At 46.7% G+C, this 12,545-nt stretch overlaps 1 protein-coding gene across 1 annotated transcript in view; it reads left to right on the forward strand.

Moving 5' to 3' along the window:
• Positions 1-12,545, forward strand: part of GSAP (gamma-secretase activating protein) — a 646,974-nt gene that overhangs the window by 472,285 nt on the left and 162,144 nt on the right. The window contains exon 25 of the mRNA XM_069229679.1: positions 12,220-12,290. Within this exon, the coding sequence (XP_069085780.1) occupies positions 12,220-12,290 (71 nt within the window). The remainder of the gene's footprint in view (positions 1-12,219; positions 12,291-12,545) is intronic.

Here is a 12,545-nt window from a genome sequence, read left to right on the forward strand (position 1 = left end):
CTCTTGGACATGAACACAGCCACCTATATAAGTAGCCTACTCCAATGCTTGCACAGTCTGTACTTGTATGTCAGCTTTCATTATCTGTTTTTTTATTTATTTTTCTGAAGCATATTTTACTGTTTTATTGCAAACACGTGCTTGCCACCTTTAGATGGTAGCATTTTTAATTCTTGCTACGTTTACACTTTTCATTTTTGTATTAAAATTGTTACAGGCTTGCCAAAGCCAGGCTTATTGGCTTCACCGTTGTGTGTTATAGTTGTTGTTAAAAAAGTGTTTAATTCTTATTGTGCCATTGTAACCCTATACCATTTGAGTGCTTACTTAGGTGGTGAGTCAAAATTTCGCCTTCCAAACAATAATATGCCTGGCACAAGTGAAAGGCTTGTATTTTAAACGAGTTAAGCATCAAAGTTGTCACATCAGTGAATATTTGATTAAAAATGTACATTTATATTATAACAATATAGCTCCCACGTTTAGGTGGCTGCATGATTTTTAATTGTAATTTTGTGGCATATGCTTCGAATAAATAAACTTAACCATCTCACCAGCTTGCGAAGACCAGCACTATTGGATTTGCCAGTGCTTGTTTATTTCTTGCTGTTTATGTTCACTCATAGTAGTACACTCAGTGCATCTGTATAGAAAAACACACACAAAAATAGCAAGCCACATTCACATCCATAGCACATCCGCTGTATATTTTAAAGCAGTCCTGTTTCTGTTAAATAGAGAAAATAACTATTGTGGTGGAGGAACTGACCAGTCAGAAAGGTTGTGTCTAACGATGGTCTTAATGTGACAGGCAAGTTGGATCTTAAGTTTCTTGTAGACACTATTACACTCTGATGATTCACAGTGTCTGTGTGCAGCTGGTTTACCATGCTTCGAATGTGGGGGACAGTAAAATCTGCCTGTCTGATAGAGACTTCAAGTTGCAGATTCCTTAGCTTAGAATTTCCCCCAGGGTTCAGTCTGGATCCAGCGAATTTTCTTCAGTAGTACCCCTGCATACCATTAGGTGATGTTGATAGGCTCCGCTTTCGTCATCATCCGCACCACAAATTACATTGCGGGTCCCATATAGGCACATCACAGTGCACTGACATCAGTTCTTTTCTCTCTGTGCCAGCCAGCGCTGATCCAAAGAGAGCTGCCCCTCAGTCAATTTTTGACTGATCTTTTTTCGACTTTTTGTTGATTTTTTTTTTCGAGTTGTTAACTCCTGGTGCATAGAGGGATTTCATCGAGGAAGACCGAGTTCAAGCCCTGTGGGTTCTGTTATTGGGTGATATCCGTGATGGATCTGCACCTCATGTGCCTTTGGTGCCTGGAGTGCGACCACGACACAGTCATGCTCCAAGTATCGGGCCATGCATCGTAAGGCTTTGCTGGACCGGTCCCTAAAGCTGCTTGCGGCCCCGCCCTCGAGTCTGTGCAACTCATGGTCTTGGTCGAGAGGAAGATCTCTAGATTGGTCACAGAGTCCCCCTTTCTTCGTCGTCCCACTCCAAGTCCCCCGGACGATCGGGTAAGTCAAGGCATAAGAAGAAGTTGAACAAAAAAATTTCTATGACTTCCCCTCGTCTGTTTCCAGTGAGGGAGTGGAAGCGTCCTCGTTCTATGCAGCAGCGACCCCTTCCCAGCTGAAGGAGTTATGTAAGGCCATGTGCCTCATTTTTGGGCAGTCCAATACCTCTGGCCTGCCTTAGGGCCCCACGGAGTCGGAAGGGGCCTCTTGGGGTTCACACCAGCAGCTTTGGCCTTGGCTCCAAGGGTACCCATGGATGAATGCCTGGATCTGGACCGGTGCCGGTTGTACCACTTCAACCTTCCATGACTCTGGTCCCGACACTCTTGGTGTCGCCTGGGTCCCTGGGTGGCTCTGTCCCCATTCTCATTGCTGACTCAGACACAGAGCTGGATGGGCATCATGCAACACCCACTCCAGCGCCGACAGGAGCCTTGCCTCCTGTGTTGGAACCTGAGCCTTTTTCCTATGGGCTAGGTTATGGTGAAGAATGGTAGGGGTTGCTGGACCCTTTGAAATACCAGATACAAGACCCTGTGGACTGGCTTACAAACCTGGGTGAAGCCAATTGACTGGATACCTCCCCAGAAACTGGCATGCTTTCTTCCCATACTGCGGCTATGGAGGAGAAAGTGTCATATTCTATGATAGTGCAAAGAGCAGCTGAGGTCCTGGACCTTGAGGTGCCTTTGGTGGCAGTCAGGACAAACCTCATAACAGTTGATTCAGCCTGGCGCTTCGTCTAAACCTCTACTCTCCTTCAATGCAGTCCTTACAGGTGTTCTCTGGGGACCTGGTCCAAACTCAGCACAGGGGCTCCTGTGAACAGGACAATTGCCTGCTGCTATGGTCCTGCTCCGGGTGACCCAAGTTTGCTTATGCAACACCCCACCCTTGAGAACTTGGTTATCTAAGCCTCTACCTCCCATGGTGCGTTCCCTTCCGCATTCCGATAGAGAATCTAAGAAGCGGGACACACTCAGAGAGAATGTTTTTTTCCACCAGCCTGGCATTGTGGTCCACGAACACCACATGCCACATGCCTTTTGTGCCGTTACTCCCACACGCTGTGGGATATGGTTATGCAAGTGCTGCCACAGGTCCTGGAGGAGGCCCGGTCTGTACTTTCCCAAGCGATTTCTGATATTTGCAGCAAAGTTTACGATCTGATGTGAACTTGACACAACCAACTCACTGGGCAGGGAGGTTGCGTCAGCAGTGGCCTTGAGGCGCCAAATGCCTGGTTAAGGAAGTCTGGCTTTTCGAGGAATGTCAACGCCAACCTTATGACATGCTTTGATGGCACCCATCTCCCTTTGGAGAAAAAGCAGACTCGATGCTCAAGCACTTCAAGGATTCGTGTGCTATGGCCTGGTCCCTGTGCCTCGCGGCAGCCCCTAGGCCCCCTAGGTCTGCTTTTACCACATCCATTCCTGTCCAGCACTATGCCAATCATGCTGCCCAGCCTATGTGTGGCTGGGGATGTGGGATCTATCGGCCTTGGGGATCAGGGAGCCAGTGGTCTGGGCAGTCCACCACCTTCCCCTTTGCAGCTGCCACCAGAACTTCCTAGTCTGACTCTCCCTCACCAGGGACCAGTTGGAGGCAAGATTCACCATCAGCTGCTCTGCTGGTAATCCATCATGTCAGACAAATGTGTGTTTTGCAGATAGCCCGACAGGGCTACTCCCTCCCCTTCAAGACTACCCCTCCATGCATGCCACCATCCTACAATTGGATGATGCAGGATCAATTGGTACTTCTCTGAAAGAAAGTTACGGCTCTTTAGGCCAAGGGGCCTATATAGAAGGGTTCCTTTGCCAGGTCGTAGGTGCTATCTCCACTACATTCTCATACCCAAAAAAAGACAAGGGCTTCTGCCCTATCCCAGACCTTTCGTCCCTCAATCTTTTCCTTGAGAAGTTCAAAATGCTGACTCTGGCTCAGGTCCTTTCTGCCCTTGACGCAGGAGACTGGATGGTAGTGTTGAACTTGCAGGACGCTTATTTCCGTATACCCCATACCGCCTGCCCACAGACATAACTTGCAGTTCACAGTAGACCACATGCACTTTCAGTTCACCGTGCTCCCCTTTGGTCTTAGCAGCGCCCCCTGGTGTTCACCACAGTGATGGTGGCACTTGCAACTCATCTGCACAGATAAGGAGTTCAGTCTTCCCTTATTTCGATGACTGGCTGTTGAAGGAGGGCTTGCCCCAGGCTGTTATTTCCTATCTCCTGACTATGGCCGACCTCCTGCATTCGTTGGAGTTCACTATAAATGTGCTGAAGTCACACCTGACTCCCTCTAAGGCACTCCCTTTCATTGGGCACAGTGCAGTTTCAGGCTTATCCTCTCGAGTGGCGAGTCCATGATATTCAGGATAGGATACCAATGTTTCAGCCTCTGTCCTCTATTTTGGTGAGAATGACTGAGGCTGCTGGGCCTCATGGCCTTGTCGCGTAGGCTCTCATTATCCTAATGAGACTGCTGGATTTTGAGCGGCAAGATCATTCACAGTGTGGGGGACTAAGTCTGACCCACAGTGGATGACACTTGTCACTCTAAATCTGGGTTTTGCTCCGGCTAACTAGATGTGCCTCATCTCTCCCGAATGGTAGAGACAATTGGGCAGCCAAGCGCATGACATCTTAGTACTTCTCAGGGAAGTCGTGGTCACTCAGGTCACAACTGGTTTTCTCATACACAGTACGGTCTCATATATAAATGACAAAGGCAGTTTAAGTTTTAAAGATTGGTTTAATAAAACAACTGCATTTTAGGTAGCAAAGCGTGAGCTGCAATAACCAGAACTACACAACACTGTAAGATTAAAATAGTAACGATGAGAGTGAAGCACAAGAATAAGGCTATCATAGTGCCGCTAGATTATTTTCTCTCCAAGTTATATTTCGTGCACAGCATGTGAAGCTCTAAACCTGCCTTTCAGGTTCCCCCGGGAGGACATCAACCCCCATACCTGAGCAAAGGCCTGTAATCTGCATCAGCATCTGCAAGGAGGCAGCATCTAGTTGTAGGCTCCTGGCTGGAATCTCCCTCTTGACGTGTACTAGGACTAGGACGTGTTTTTATAACCAACAGGCAGATGTTCTACGAAAATGTCCCTACGTAAGGATGTGTATTTTCTATGAATACTGGAGACTAAACTTCTACCACGTTTGCCGGCAATGTACCAGACTGTAGCCTTGACTGAAGCACAGGGCTATCAAGAATGCATTATTTGAGAACACAGTGCTGAACTAAGCTAAACAGTGTGATAGAATAAATTAAAACAAGACCGTAAAAACTGGTTATTGCAACATAACAGTGCGAAGCTGAATAAAATACATCTAGGGCAAAGTGCACAGCAGCCTGCATGAAGCTATAATAAAAATAGCTACACTACAGCCTCCTGCATCTTGCTGGTGACACATGCCAGATGGCAAATGCAGTCTTTGCAGTGGGAATCTCTGCAACAACAGGGCATTTTCCCAGTGGTTCAACATCTGGGGGGGGCTCTTTGAACACCAGAGCAGACAAACTGACGAAAATGCTAAGTTGATCACAAATAGCATCTCCATCTGGAGTTGGCACATGGTCTCTTTCAGTGGTAGGGGAGTGCCTTGGTTAGATTTGTTTGTAGGAATGTAGCTTCTTTCTGACATGGTTACCCCCACTTTTTGCCTGGTGTCAGTGTGTTTAGACTGTAGTGAACTGGGATCCTGCTAATCAAGACCCCAGTGTCTGTGCTCTCTCCTCTAAATGTGGGTGCTGGTTAACTTATACACCCCACAATTGGCATAGTGGCGCACCTAGGTAAGTCCCTAGTATATGGTACTTTGGTACCCAAGGCATTGGTACTCTAGGGGACCCCCATGGGCTGCAGCATGTATTGTGCCACCCATGGGAGCCCAGGCAAACTGTGGCTGCAGACCTGCTATTGCAACCTGTGTGAAATGGTGCATGCACCTTTCACCTCAGATATAAGGCTTGGCTTATATCATGGTCACTGCACTTAGGCTCTGTAAGTCACCTCTCTTGTAGGCCCTTCAGCCCAAGGGCAGGGTGCATGTCCCTGTAGGAAGCTGACCGGGTGTGTGGCAGGTACCTATGGTACTTACACCTTATACCAGGTCCAGGGTTTTCCCCTATCAGTGAAGTGTCGGCAGTGTCTTGAAGCCAGGCTCTCTAGGGGTAGCTGTGGATGAGCAGCCAAGGCTTATCTAGGAAACATGCAAATCTCATGCAATACCACTGTAGTCACACAGCACTGACACACATGAAAGAAAACTCTCAGTGTTAGAAAAATAACGGTACTTTATTTCAGTGTTACTATTACCAAAAGCACTAGATAGGCACCCCTCCAATAGTAAACACACTAAATACGTACATTAGTAATCAGAAATAGGCATAAATAGCGATAGAAAAACAGTGCAATAGAAATAGATAATAGTGAGCCTGGGGGGGGCCAAACCATATTCTAAAAAAATTGAATGCAAATACAGGATCCCCACTCAGGTAAGTGAAATCTGTAGGGGGGTCCTGGGAGAACAAGGAAACCCCAAAAGTAATTACCACAGTGCCCCCCCCGACCAGGAAGAAAGGATTAAGTTACTGGATTTTTCCCAAACCACCAAAAGGACTGAAAATAGGGATAATAAAATGCCCAGACAAGACTGCAAGAAACCATCAGGAGCCCCTACCCACCCGTCCGTGGTTGCAGAAGTTGGTCAACGGTAAGATGAAGACAGTCAGCAATGCAGTCCTGGAGTCAATGAAGAGTTCCTGGAGGATGCAGTCGATGTCCTACGCCGGATGGAAGATTGCAGTCTGTCCGTGGCACGGAAAAGCCACCAACAAGCCTTGGCAAAGGCAAGAGTCGCTGTAGACAAAAAGTGGGTCTGCTGATGACCAGCAAGTTCCAGGAGAACTCAACCCTCAGGATTGATGGGGGTGTTTAGTCCTAGGGGGTCCTCAGCAAGACAGAGTCCACAGAGGAAAAGGCAGCCACCACTGGAAGAGGACACAGGAGTCGCAGAGGAGCCATGTACCACTTTGAAGAAGGGCCCCACGCCACAGGAAAAGCATGCAGAGGGCTGTGCGTCACAGGGAAAAGCGCTGGGGGCTTTGCCTACATGGAGCCTGAAGATCCCTTGGAGGTGGAGGAGATGCCAACAAGCCTATCAGACATGTTGGAATCATGCAGCTACACTGATTCCAGTGCTAGCTACATGATCCCATGTACTCTGGGGGTTCCTATGAGGATCACCCAGTGCTGCCTGTGCAGCCTAACAGGATCTGGCCACCAACCTACGCTGCTGCCAACCCCAGACACTGTTCTGCCCTCCTGCTGATGAGCCTAACTTAATCAGGGGAAGTGGAACAAAGGATTTCCTGCAAGAGAGAGGTGTGACCACATCTTCCTTTGAAATAAGTGTCTTTGGCTGGGGCGGGGTGGCCACTGAGTGCTACCAGACTGCTTTGAAGGCCACCTTTGGTGCCCTCCTTGCGTCATTCGGTTCGCACCTGTTCAGGAACCCACGCTTTTCCCGCACTGGTGCAAAACTACACAAAAGACAGGAGAGTGACCACCCCCCTATCCAAATGTTCCCCAAACGAGGTGCACAGAGCTCTGCCAGGTAGCCAGTTGATTCTACTATCTTGGAAACAAAGTGGGCAGAGGCCCCTGGAAGCATCTGACTGATTAGGGTTAGATAGATGATGTCCCTGACTCCTTTGATAGGTGAGTCCCTTCAAAGAGTGGACAACCCCTTTTTAGTGTTACTTAAGGGCTACCTCGAGGGTGGGTTCCCCAGATTCGTAGAACAAAACACTTCAAGGTACTTTCTGCAAGACATTTTCTGCTCCTGGCCTCCCGAACCTCTGCTGTTCTGCTTTTGGAACTGAAACAAGAAAGTATCGAGTTGGAAGGGCTCCCACTGCAACATTGTTTCTCCAGCTCCTGCAAGATTCTTGCAACATCCTTGGATGTGCATCCTCCAGAGTCACAAGGACTCTGCCTGCATCCAAGAAGCAAGAAGGGAATCTCCCTTGGAGTGAAGGAGTCACTCCCCTGCATCCGCAGGCACTTCAAGACAACAACGACCAGTGTAAAGGCTCTGCTCACAGTTGGTGGTTCTGTGGCCTTCTTCGGTCCAACTTGTCTTCTGACCAACTTGGGAGACGGTGCACTCTTGCATCAGCCACTGGAACGGAACCCTTGTTCACTGCGACTGTTGCTCATGCCAAGGTTTGTTGACTCTCCCTCCAAGAATATCTTTGAGTTCCTGGAAGCTCCAGTCCCCAGCACTCTGCAGCTCCAGGTTCAGCTCCCCCTCTGCAGCTCCTGCGACGTGGGACTCCTGTTTGTTGTGCTGCTGAGGCCTCCCTATGACTCCCTTCGCCTTCTGCCAGTGAGTCACTTGTGGGGGCTCCTCCGACTGGCTTTCCTTCCTGCTGAAAGCATGTCCTGACTTCCCACCAAGGGTCGAGTCACTAGGACCAGGTTGGTCCTCCAAAATCTGCAAACTTCCTTGCAACTGCACTTTGCATTTGCCAAGGCTTGTTGCTGGTCCTGCTGGCCACTGACCCTTCTGCACTGCAATCCGGCGACTGACGTAGGACAGCTCGTAGGAAATTCCAAGGATCTACTGAATCCCGATGGACTCGAAGCTGTTCTTGGTTCACTGTCCTGCAGGATCTTCAACTCCAAGAGGGTGGGTATTGTCTACCTGCACTGCCTGGACATCTCCACGTGGTATGGACACTGTTCCCCTTCTTTTTCAGGTTCTTCATGTCTGGAATCCACCTTTTGATTCCACCAGCCTGGTCCATGGTTCCGTGACAGCTGCTGGACAACTGAGGCTTCCATTGACTCCAAGGGTTTGTGACGCCACTTCATCATTATGCACCTGGGCTCCCTGGTGTAGGTACTCTCGTCTTCTTGGTATCCACGAGTGGGGGCACTCTCCAACCTTTGTGCCCTCTGGTTTCCTCAGGGTCCACTGGGAAGGGTCCTGAAACCATAAAAATATAGCTGCACTGATCCTGTGTTAGCCTATGGGACACCCTGCTCGATAACTCTGCATCCGGGTACCTGTGGGTTTTCTAGTACTTAGCTCTGGTAGTTTCCTACTCCCCCAGCCCCTGGGATCCTAACACACACCTTGGTTGGGCCCCCCCCATTCTTATACCACTTTCTTAGTCTATGGTTAGCCCCCACCCCATAGGGCCCATGTATTTTTATGCTTTTGCTGACTCTTACGAAGTGTATATTTTTGTGTGTTGATATCTCCAGGTGGAGATATGCCAATGTTAGTATAGCTATAGTGTTGTAATAAAGAAACCTTTATATTTGCACTACCTGGTGTGGTTCTTTCTTGTGATTGGTTACTGACTGACTATCGTGGTATTGCAAGTGCTTTACACTCCTCCCAGTTAAGATTTAGCTGCTCACCAGAGCTACTCCTAGAGAGCCTCTGCTATATGGACACCTAAACACTATCACTAAGGGTTGCTTGGACTCAGTATATGATGCTACACCATAGATGTACACCATAAATGGATCCAGCCTCCTACACTGTATGCTTGCGCAGAGAATGCACAATATCAGCAGTATTGCACGTTGTAGCTTCCAAGACGGCAATAGCTTGGCAACGCTTTTTGTCGGAGTTTAACTCAGTTCACCTGTAGGCCTTTCTGCCCATACCACTTCTGCCCAGAGTTATCAAGAACGAGGGGGCCCAAGTCATCTTTGTGGCTCCAGACTGGGCACAGAGAGTTTGTGCCTACTTGAGAGCTACTGAGCATGGCCATTGAGCCTCTGATCATACTGCCTCTTCGGGAGGATCTCATATCGTAGCAACAGGGAAGGGTTCTCCTCCCAGACCTGCCAACTGTATGCCTTTTTGCATGGAGATTAAGTGGCAACAGTTGACAGCCTTCTGTAATGTAATCTTGGCAGGCAGGCGTCCCACCACCAAAATGGTATACGCCTGCCGTTGGAAGAAATTTGTGGCAAGGTGCACAAACAAGTCTTTTGGCCCCCTTTTTGCCCTGCTTTCTGAGGTTTGATTGTTTATCCTTTCTCTGGTCCAGCAGGGCTCTGCTATGGGCACTCTCAAAGGTTATTTATCTACCATTTCTGGTTTTTTTATTGTTGTTTTTTTTTTTTTTTTTTTTTTTTGCAGTTGCCTGATCAATCTTCAAGTCTCCTTTTGTACATAGGTTCCTCAAAGGCCTTACTCATATGCTTCCTCCGTCCCTGTGCATTATGCCCCAGTGGGACTTGAATATGGATTTGACCTTTCTGATGTGTGCTCCTTTCGAGCCTCTCTACAATAGTCCTCTCAAGCTTCCTACCTTGAAAACAGCCTTTCTTGTAGCTATTACCTCTGCCAGCAGGGTGAACGAGCTGCAGGCATAGTTATCTAAGCCGTTCTAGGTTTCCGTCTATCCTGATAATGTGGTGCTTTGCACTAGGGTTTTCTTTTTGGATAGAAGTGGTCACGCCCTTTCATGTAGGCCAAGCCAACACCTTTCCTACTTTTTACTTGCCCTCACATCCTTCTGAGGAAGAGGAGAGACTCCACCGTCTGGACCCAAAAAGACCATTGGCATTCTTCCTTGATTGTACAAAAGAATTCTGGTTGGATGATCAAGTCGTTGTCTGTTATGTGGGTACAAAGAAAGGTTGGGCAGTGCAGAAGCGGACCATCTCCAGATGGGTTGTGCTCTCTATCATAATTTGCAATGTATTGGCCAAGAAGCAGTCCCTGAGGGTTTGTGTGCTCATCCTACCAGGGCTAAGACTGCAACCACTGTGTTTGCATGCCGAGTTCCAGTCCTTGGCATCTGTCAGGTGGCAATGTGGGCATCTCTGCACACGTTTACCAAACACTACTGCCTGGACAGTCAGGCCCCTATGAACGCGCACTTTGCCTGATCGGTCCTGTAGTACTTTCTAATATGATCCTAGTTCACAGACCCGCCTCTGGGGATGGTATTGCTTGGGTATCTATTCGAAGATAAGCAATCCACAACTAGATGTCTTTATCAGATGGTCAAGTTACTTACCTTCGATAAAGCCTTATTTGCTAGAGACAATATCTAGTTGCAGAATCCTCACCGACCCACCCATCCTTCCAGCTCTGCAAACTGATTTCTAGGGACATGGACTCTACTCATTTTTGATGCACTAGTACTGCTATTCGCCTTGTACACTGATTGCTCATGTTGACATAGTTTTATGGTTTTTGACTCTTACTCAGTGGCTCCTCTGTGGAGTCCATGGTAGTGCAATCTGTTAAGGCTCACACACCTTCTTCTGTATGTCGGTCTTTTCACTTTTTTCTAGCCCCCTTCTGTTCCCAGAACTCCTTTTCTTACAGTTGTCTTTTCACCAATTCTTTTTCCTAATGAGGATGTTCTTCCTCATAGGTGTTTTTCGCGTACTTAGGCTTTTTCTCCAGTACTAAATCAGCTATGCTTCCGGATATAAGAGTTTCACTCTGGTTAAGTCACTTATGACATGATGGCCATGCTAACGCAAATGAGTTTATTCTATGCTCTAATATGGATGAGCTTCTTTCTGTGCTCTTCTGTTTTATGGTGTTATTCACCTGTGCTTACTTCCACAGGTTGAGATGTCATAGACTATGTTAAGCTTCTCACTCATTTTTCTTCTTCTCTGGTCTTTTACCCATGTTCTTGACTGGTTTCATGACACCTATACACTTTCGAGTGTCTCAGTTTGCAGCCACTTCTCTGGGGTTTTTATGCTTTGGTATCTGATTCTAAGTTAAGGACTCTGTGGCTGGATGTCTCTATCAAATGAACAAGTTACTTACCTTCAGTAAACAATGTATCTGGTATCTTTAAGACTCAAGTGATATTTGACACAAGGGTGTCTTTCATTTGAAGCACACTGTTTCTATTACCAGTTTCTAATGTGGCTGCTCGTTTTGAGGGTGAAAAATAGTCACAGAAGAAACTGACGTCGCACATCATCGGGGGAGTTCTATTGACTCCGTTGATGTCTCACTCGGTGGACAACATGATTACGGAGTCGAGCAACGCCCTCAATAAATTCTCCACATTGGTCAGTGGGCTTCATACTTGTTTTCTCCCAATAAATCGAGTATTTTACAAATCTTTGCAGTCATGTTTTCAAAATGCACATGCATGTTGTCTTTTGTATGATCATCCTCATGTTTAAAAGAAAGTGGGCTAGTGAGGTTATGATGGCAGTTAATTATGTCTATAATTTTGAGTTAACATCATAAAAATACCTTGTACTTTATTTATCCACCTCTAAAAAATGAAAAGCTGAGTCAGCAGTGCTGACATTTTAACTTGTATAACTGAGGTGTGAGTACTTAACTTACTGAGTTATCATTGTGCCATTTCCCGAGAGTAAAACATAATTACCTCAGGTAAGCTTTTAGATGGAAAGTATTGTTCCTAGAATTACAAAACTGAAAAATTGAGATTGTTTGCAAATGCTAAGGTTTTCTTCTGTAATGAGAATATTTTGTGTTTGATATTACGTTTTTTAACCTCAGATTCATGGTAGATTTCTACTGAAATACGCATTTCACTAACCTATATACTAAAATAAACACTTAAAATAATAAATGATCTCGTAGTATTCAACTAATATTATCTTTCTTTATTGTTTTCAGATAGAGCAAATTTCACTGATTCTGGAAACAGCCTGGAAGAAATACGGTCTTAATTCTTCTGTTTTCTCCTTGTAAGTAGCTATACTTAAACAAGCCATTGACGTTTTATTTAATTAGGGGACATCTTATTCAGAAATGCTTTACATTTAGCAGGCAGTGGTGCTAAAGTTGGTGTGGGTATTTCCATAGTATGACATAACCAAAAGGGAGCAAAGTGCTGTGCGGGGCTGAAAACAAGCATGAAGTCAATAGGGGATAGGAGAAGTTGCTGGGTTGTGGAATGTTAATACTATCTCTGTCACCTGTTGGCTTTAGTAGTGTGCTTG

Source organism: Pleurodeles waltl, chromosome 4_1 (genome assembly GCF_031143425.1).
Source record: "Pleurodeles waltl isolate 20211129_DDA chromosome 4_1, aPleWal1.hap1.20221129, whole genome shotgun sequence".
Lineage (NCBI taxonomy): Eukaryota > Metazoa > Chordata > Amphibia > Caudata > Salamandridae > Pleurodeles > Pleurodeles waltl.